The sequence below is a fragment of the Notothenia rossii genome (assembly GCF_949606895.1).
Source record: "Notothenia rossii genome assembly, chromosome: 12".
NCBI lineage: Eukaryota > Metazoa > Chordata > Actinopteri > Perciformes > Nototheniidae > Notothenia > Notothenia rossii.
The window spans coordinates 875,707-884,768 of record NC_136911.1 but is presented as its reverse complement, the minus strand read 5'-3'; the positions used below and the strand labels follow the sequence as shown (position 1 = coordinate 884,768).

The window sequence follows — 9,062 nt, the reverse complement described above, 5'->3', positions numbered from 1 at the left end:
TGACCAAGACTCTGCCCTTCAAAGTCAAAGCACCGTCTGAGGAAACATCCCTCAAGCTCACAGATATTATGGTCTGTGTGATCAGTATTCCCTCCCCGTCCTTCAGAGTCTCCGGGCGAAGAGCCAAGGACGGAGACATGTCCTAATGCCGAGGACAAAGTGTGAGACGCACTCTGGAGCATCTGCAGAGGACATGCTCACTGAGGATCTGTAATATCATCCAATCAGAGAGCCATCGGGGCATTTTGCAGAAACACAGATTCAAATATGTTTCATGAAGTTGATCCATATCCGCCTCGTAGAACACGAACAGGAACAGGGACACAATGGGTTTCATTTGGTCACTATTTGATGTGTGATGAGTGATCAGTGTGTGTGAGAGTTTAAAGACGGTACCTGGTCCAGCTCGTCAGAAATGGCGATGCCTGCAGAGAGGAGAAGATGTTTTAAATCACAGAGACACATCTGGTTTCCTCTCAGGGTTCACAGTGACTTTTAACACTTTATAGTTCCTGCATAAAGAAATATCTCGAGTGATAAGAGCCACACACATTTAGAGAAACATCTCGATCAGGGGTCGGCAACCTTTTTGATATGAAGTGCCATTTAGAAAAAAAAATGTTATCAGCGTGCCAATGATCGAAAATTATCAACGGGGGGGGGTGAGGAGCTTGACGCTCGTCAACTATCAGCAGGAGGGCGGGGGAGCCTCGCTGCGGGGAAGCAGTGTGTGGACCTGTCAGCGCAACTTACATGATGCCGAATTTAACAAACACATTTAAATAATTGGTTTAAACGGCATAATAATAAGGACGATCGTCCGTTCTGTGATTCTCCAGAACATACATGTTATGATATTAGGGTCGTGCAGAGTGAGATGAGATCGCTGTCCCTTTTAAGAGAGAGAGAGAGAGAAGGGGGGGGGGGGGGGGGGGGGGGGTGGCTTGTGCATGTGTGTTTGTGGATGGTAGAGCGAGAGTGAGGGAACGTGTGTTTGTTTCTGGAAGGGAAACGAGGAAGCAGAAAAACAGAGGTCTGTGATGTATTTTGTGAAACAGAAGAACAGCTAAATAAATGCAACGGCCTCCCAAGAAGAGCTCGCCTCTCTCCAGTCATTTAAGCTAAAGTGGGTTATTGAACCTTCGACTACGGTCTGGGACAGGAAAGTTCAACACACAGATGGCCAGTCCGCCCCTTTGTAGCATATTATATCGATAACAGATGAGCAGATCGCCACTGGGCTTTCAACTGAATACACAGCCACTCAAAAACTGCGGCATTTGTACAGCTTCTTATGGGTACTGCAATTAGTGAAGTGCTTTCCTCCGTGGTGAAACGATCAGCACTGCACCACGGAGGAAAGCGGCAAAAAGTCACCTGGAGTTAAAGAGAGCGGGGCTGCGTTACGTGCATGACTTCCTTCTGCAGGTAACGGGGAGACGCGCTCTGGCGGCGGTCTCGTTCAGGATCCAAAAATAACATTTAAATATTTTGCACACTTATTCCTCTTATTCCTAGTGTGCCACTGGTTACGGTGCCGCGTGCCAATGCTGGCACGCGTGCCAGGGGTTGCCGACCCTTGATCTAGAGGGATAAGGGCCACACATATTTAGAGAAACATCTAGAGGAATAAGGGCCACACATATTTAGATGTCCAAACCGTCCCTTTAATGTTAGTAAAATATTAACATTCTGACTCACTGCGGGACAGACTCTCCAGAGCTTTGCCCAGCTTCTTGCTCTCCTGCAGGATGTGGTTCAGCTCGTCAAAGTCCCGGCTCTCCCTCCAGTCCCAGGACGGACACTCGATGGACCGCGGCACTACACACACACACACACACACACACACACACACACACACACACACACACACACACACACACACACACACACACACACACACACACACACACACACACACACACACACACACACACACACACACACACACACACACACACACACACACACACACACACACACACACACACACACACACACACACACACACACACACACACACACACACACACACACACACACACACACACACACAATAAAAAAGGCCTTTAAACACTGGATGTGTGACAGAACAAAGAAGCTAATATGTCCCAGGCTTTAATTATGAAAGGTCATAGTGGATCTGTGTCAAGGTGGGAAGGAACAACAAGTCTACCTGGATGCAAGCCAGAGGTGTGTGTGTGTGTGTGTGTGTGTGTGTGTGTGTGTGTCCTTAAGTAAAACAGGAAGTGACCCACACACTGTAGCGACTTCCTGCCTATAGCTTCTGCATCATTTGTCCTAAACTTCCGGACTAATCTGATGTGCAAACGCTCCAACACGACCGAGTTTAAATTTAAAAAAGAGTCCGATATGGATGAAAAAAGCAGGAATGTAGTACAACATGCAACCAGTAGTGCTCTGCTGATGTATATGAGAAACATTTTGTGCAATGGTGATCTCAAAACATCATCATTTCAGAGCTGCTGTGAACACAGAAATAAAAAACATATTTTATTTCTTCCCGCTCTCGTTGTGCATTTTAACAGCTCAGATTAAGAGTTGCAGATTAAATATCTGCACATTAAAGCGTCAGTGATAATAATAATACACTTTATTTATCTAGCAATGCTTGACGCAGCCCAAGGTGCTTTACAGAGTATGACAGGAAATGACTAACACATGAGGAACATCATTAAAAACAAGGGTATTCTTTGTGAAGTTAATTTAATTAATTTATGTGATTTATGTGACTTGTAATGTACTTCATTTTCTGATGTCTTGTGGGTGTTTGTGTACTGCCTTTTATATTTTCTCTATGCTAAAACAATGAAGAACGTTTTTTTTTTTTTAAATGCTAAGCCACAATGTACAGTTTGGTTTGTATTCCAATTGAAGTTGCTGTTCTAAGATCAAATGGGGTTTCCACAGTTTGGGGCGATATAAAAACAGAAAGCAGCCTCTCCAGTGTTCTTGTAATGCATTCTAGGTACTTCTGAAGAGAAACATTGGAGGATCTGAGGGTCCTCGCAGCGATGAAGACTCACGGTGGAGATCAGAGTGCTGTTTGTTGTGTTGCTGATACAATAATGATGAGCAGCAGCGCTTTGATTTCAATCTTTCAAGAGCTATGCACAGCATGCTGGACCTCTGACTTTAAATCAAAGCTCCTCTCGGGTTGTTCTGACACTTCCTGCTCTAACCCGCACCCTGACTCAAATAGCCTCGGTGTGGCAGAGACGGAGCGCTAAGTAAGGGATAATGTGCTGCGACGCGGTCATTATGGCTCCCACTATTAATTTAAATGACCAAATCGCTGCACATTATCCCGCTTATTACATGGCCACATTCTCAACAAAGTAACGTTATGACTCCCACTATTAATTTAAATGCTTTTGTGGATTTAGAAAATGATTTTATTGATTTAAAAAATAATTGTATTGATTTAAATTGAGATGCATCCGCTAGGAAAAATAGTCCGTTGTTACTGTTTGAACTAATGTAGCAACAGCAGGAACTGCTTCGATAGCGTTTTTGAGGAGCTTTTTGATTACAGATTTGAAAACATCGCTCCTTGATTTAAAAGTAGCACAATTCATTATGTCAAATCTTGGGAAGTATCTACATATATCCCTGCCCTAATGCCAAAGTAACTGACAACTCAATATCTGTCGCCGTCTGATGTCTATGTCTGGACCGCTGCGTAAAAACGAGGATTTCTGCCGTTACTTCTCCGCTGTTTTCTTGTCGCTCTTATCTTGTCAGTTAGAAAAGGAAACCAGTTTGCTTTTCGGCCAAACTGTGTACAGTTAAATCGAACGGACTTCTTTCTGCAGATGTGAGCGTCCTTAACAACGGTCAATAAGTCCTTGACAGCGGTCTGTCTGTTCGGTATTAACAGCTCGTCACGTGTTCTGAATTGACCAATCAGAATCGAGTATTCAACTAAGCCATGTAATAAGTTAAATTATTAAAGGTCCGAACCTCTTCGTCTCCTCTTCATCCGAACATCAGAACTGCAGCCAATTTATTACAGAGCTAAAATAAAAGTTCTTCATCTTCTGCAGCTCGTCTTCAGAGTAAAAATAGAGCGGCACTTTGTAATGAACTCATCTGCAGGGCGGAGGACTGAACGCTTTAATTAGATCTAATTATATCACATTTAAAATGGAGATTGAACCCAACGGAGCGTGTAATTGGGGTTCAACAGGTAATGAACGTGTGTAGGAGGAGGAGGTGTGGTGTGTGTGCGTGTGCGTGTGCGTGTGGTGTGTGTGTGTGTGTGTGTGTGTGTGTGTGTGTGGTCACAGCAGAGAGTGACAGGTGCAAAACATCAGGAGAAACAATGCAAATATAAAAGACAAATCAAAACACATGAAGCAACATCTTCATCAACTTGAGGAGACGTGCGCAGCGTTCACTAAACCGTTAGCTTACATGCTGTAAGCTAGCTTGCTAACGTAGTAATATGGGAAGGAGTCATGTGATCACATTGTTCAAATAAATCAAATAAAGCATTTTAGGTAAGTTTCCAACAACAGAGACAGTTGTTCAGCTTTATCATCCTGAACGCCACCAAGCGCTCCAGCTGTGTGCGTCACTCTTTAGTGTCCCCTGGTCTCCAGCTGTGTGCGTCACTCTTTAGTGCCCCCTGGTCTCCTAGCTGTGTGCGTCACTCTTTAGTGTCCCCTGGTCTCCAGCTGTGTGCGTCACTTTAGTGTCCCCTGGTCTCCAGCAGTGTGCGTCACTCTTTAGTGTCCCCTGGTCTCCAGCAGTGTTCGTCACTCTTTAGTGTCCCCTGGTCTCCCAGCTGTGCGTCACTCTTTAGTGTCCCCTGGTCTCCCAGCTGTGTGCGTCACTCTTTAGTGTCCCCTGGTCTCCAGCTGTGTGCGTCACTCTTTAGTGTCCCCTGGTCTCCCAGCTGTGTGCGTCACTCTTTAGTGTCCCCTGGTCTCCAGCTGTGTGCGTCACTCTTAAGTGTCCCCTGGTCTCCTAGCTGTGTGCGTCACTCTTTAGTGTCCCCTGGTCTCCTAGCTGTGTGCGTCACTCTTTAGTGTCCCCTGGTCTCCCAGCTGTGTGCGTCACTCTTTAGTGTCCCCTGGTCTCCCAGCTGTGTGCATCACTCTTTAGTGTCCCCTGGTCTCCAGCTGTGTGCCTCACTCTTTAGTGTCCCCTGGTCTCCCAGCTATGTGCGTCACTCTCTAGTGTCCCCTGGTCTCTAGATGTGTGCCTCACTCTTTAGTGTCCCCTGGTCTCCCAGCTGTGTGCGTCACTCTTTAGTGTCCCCCGCTGCCCATGTCTCCTCAAGTTGCTGAATGTTCTCTAAACGCTGCATGTGTTGTCAAGTTGCTGTTCGATGTTTCTTTATGTGGAACATTTGGGTTTTTATATCTGCATCCTGTCTGAAGCTGCAGCACGTTGTATCCTCATGGAAGTGATTTGGGCCGTTTGTCGGCCACTGTAAACCCCAGATGAAACAAACATCCAGTAAATGTAAAACTAAGCTGAGAATAACAAAGAAACTCACAGGACTTGGACTCGGGGGAGGGGGGGGAGATGCTGGACACAGCGAGGTCACTCTTGGACTTTTTGGGTTTCTTTGGATGGATCTGCCACGGCTTCTCGTAGCCGCCGCTGCTATCCCTACGAGGGTTTTTGCTTTCTGTCGGGAGAGATAGAAACAATTACTGCTCAGACTGTCCAGTTATGCTAATCTCTGGAAAACACAGATGCAGAGAAAGTGTTGGGGACATACAGGGTCAGAAGATATTACAATTCTCTTTAAAATATAAACTTTTAGACAATATAATGAGAGGGTCATTCTGAGGGCAGAGGAGAGGATTACCAAGATAAGGAAAACAAGGACAAGACATTGGTAAAGGAAATGATCTTTTTAAATGTGTGCATAATGCCTGAATGTGTGTACATCCTGCATGCATGCAGAGTGTGTGTGTGTGTGTGTGTGTGTGTGTGTGTGTGTGTGTGTGTGTGTGTGTGTGTGTGTGTGTGTGAGTGAGTGAGTCTGAGTGAGTCTGAGTGAGTGAGTGAGTGAGTGAGTGAGTGAGTGAGTGAGTGAGTGAGTGAGTGAGTGAGTGAGTGAGTGTGAGTGAGTGAGTGTGAGTGAGTGAGTGTTTGTGTTGCAGCCCACCTGGAGAGCTCTGCGCCCACAGAGCAGCGGATCCAGAAAGAGCTCTGTGAAGTTTCCCCGGACTGCCTTGTTTAGTCTGAAGGTGATCGATGAGGAAGGGGATCGGATGGTCGGGGGTCTCTGTGATCAATTTGGTCATCAACTCCTGCAGGAGGAGAGAGAGGAGAGAAAAGAGAGAGAGAGAGAGAGAGAGAGAGTTAGAGGAGAAAGAAAGTAAAACACACAACTGGAATTCAGTGTGTGTGTGTCCTTGTGGACCTGCGTGTGTGTGTGTGTGTGTGTGTGTGTGTGTGTGTGTGTGTGTGTGTGTGTGTGTGTGTGTGTGTGTGTGTGTGTGTGTGTGTGTGTGTGTCTTGGGACTAATGGGGGGTTTATAGGGAGTATTATAGCTTGCAAGCTGTGTGTGTGTGAATGATATTGTCATTAGTGGACTGTCAATTGGCAGTTATGTACTGTAACGATCAAATGTGTGTGTGTAGAATGTGTGTGTGTGTGTGTGTGTGTGTGTGTGTGTGTATGTCCTTGTGGGCGTTGTCGTGTGTGTGTGTGTGTGTGTGTGTGTGTGTGTGTGTGATATTGTAAGAGTCATTAGTGGACTGCAGTCCTTGTGGACGTGCTCATGTTCCTGCATGTGTGTGTGGTTGTTTCTCCATGTCGAGGAAAGCTGCTCCAGAGCCACTATTTCAAGGATGCTACGTCATGGAGTGGCGCCGAAGGACTGTTCCAATGTCCAGCAGACTTGGAATTCTAACGAGGCCGGCGTACTTCGTTGCGGGAAATGTCAAGGCTGAACATGTGTAGACTCCGCGGTCTTAAAATCCCCACAATGCTTTGCGCACGGACCAATTTCCAAATCTTTGGCGGCAATCGCACTCCATTTAAGGCGGGGCCTCTCATATGACGCACAGCTGCTCACCTGTTAGCCTGTTCCACCATTCTTTGTTTTCCGAGGCTAGGAAGGATGCTTGCCTCGCTTCTGAAGGACCTGACTCGGAAGACATGTGCTACCAAGCAAGCCTCCTCGACATTCAGAAACACCCTGTGTGTCTCTTGGGAGGGATGGGATGTGTGTGTGTGTGTGTGTGTGTGTGTGTGTGTGTGTGTGTGTGTGTGTGTGTGTGTGTGTGTGTGTGTGTGTGTGTGTGTGTGTGTGTGTGTGTGTGTGTGTGTGTGTGTGTGTGTGTGTGTGTGTGTAGAAAGTTAATCAGGTAATTGGCCAGAGGGACACCCTGCTGCCTCAGAGCAGAAAACAGAGAGTCCAACAGGAAGAGACGCTCGTCTGCAGACTAAACGAGATTCAAGATTCAAAGATTCAAAGATTTTAGATAAACAAGTAGAATACAAGACGACGGACAGATGAAGGTTTATCGGGGCACTTAACAGAGCTCAGGTGTTATTGCCTGATATATATATACACATAGGGAACTTATGAAGTTAAGATGTTCAACACGCTCCTCACAAGATGCATCTACAGGGAAGTAAGGTGCCTTAGGAGAACACACAGCACACTCAAGCCCTTTATCAACCTGCAGCTTATGCACACACCTCCCTGAGAAGCTTTGTGCAAGAACTTTCTTATCTGAATCATTGTGAGCGGACTTCAAATACAAGTCCAGAGTACAAGTGCTGTAGAGAGTCTGAGGAAGAAGGAGAACTCAACTACTACAGAAAAGGACCCAAATCTACAATGTTCATTCTACATTTATATTTAATATTCCATTCCCCTAACTCTTAATGTAAATAATGTCCTGCTAATTATCAGAGTTTATAGATTTTTGTATCTTCACGGCCAACTGTATATTTTCTACTTTTTAATGTTGTTTTAATTCTATTTTGAGATGTTTAATTTCTAGAATTGTTTATTTCTACAATTTAATTTCTACTTATGTGCAATGCCTTGTTTTGTTTGTTGTTGTGTATTCTGCTGCAACGCAGACATGTCCCAATTTGGGATCAACACCTCTTACATTATCTTATCGGCAGTGGCTCAGTCAGTAGGGGCTTGGACTGTGAGCCGTAGGGTCGTCGGTTCAAGTCCCCGAACAGACCTAAACATGGAGTATGGAGTATGGACTTCTACTTGGAGAGGTCCCAGTTCACCTCCTGCCCTGCCGTGGTGCCCTTGAGCAAGGCACCGGACAACCCCCTTCCCCCCCCACTCCCATTTACTGCAATAATGGGTGAAACGTCTAAAAAACAACTAGAAGAAGAAGAAGGGTCATTTACACAAAGATGGCCACGGAAATAATTCAAGTTCTATTTTTTTACAAGATTCAAACAAAGTAAGATAAAAACAAAGACATTTTACTCAAATCTAGAAGCAGAAATGTGAGTGTTGTAATCTGTGTGTCTTAAATCCTGCAAACATCCAGCACTAAAACAAATCAAGTATTTCCAGGAAGTAAGAACAATTCGTACACCAACAATCTGTTATTGTCACTGTGTGCGAGGATAAGAAGCTCCAGACAATGTGAAGTCCTGATTCTTCAGATATTAACGGAGTTCACAAACTTTCTCTTCTCACAACTGCAATATATTCCTGCGTCTAACGATTACAAAACATAACAAAGCTCAGATGTGAAACTTGTAATTGCTGCTCATTTGAACTGAAACCCGCCAACAGGAGGTCTGTCAGGGAGGGACTCATTCAGGAAGGCAAACTATCAAAACATCGATGCGATCCGCGGGGCTTCCACGTCCTGATCGCTCCTTTTGATGGATGACTGCAGCGAGGTGGTGCTCAGGACTGAGTGTGTTACCCAGTGGAACACACACACACACACACACACACACACACACACACACACACACACACACACACACACACACACACACACACACACACACACACACACACACACACACACACACACACACACACACACACACACACACACACACACACACACACACA

The 9,062-nt window shown here is 45.5% G+C and overlaps 1 protein-coding gene across 1 annotated transcript in view; it reads right to left on the bottom strand.

Moving 5' to 3' along the window:
• The window catches only part of cUnh8orf34 (chromosome Un C8orf34 homolog), a 64,485-nt gene that overhangs the window by 42,187 nt on the left and 13,236 nt on the right, over positions 1–9,062 (bottom strand). The window contains exons 2-5 of the mRNA XM_079661468.1: positions 6,149–6,293; positions 5,528–5,662; positions 1,702–1,821; positions 397–425 (exon numbers count right to left, since the gene is read on the bottom strand). Of these exons, the coding sequence (XP_079517594.1) occupies positions 397–425; positions 1,702–1,821; positions 5,528–5,662; positions 6,149–6,293 (429 nt within the window). The remainder of the gene's footprint in view (positions 1–396; positions 426–1,701; positions 1,822–5,527; positions 5,663–6,148; positions 6,294–9,062) is intronic.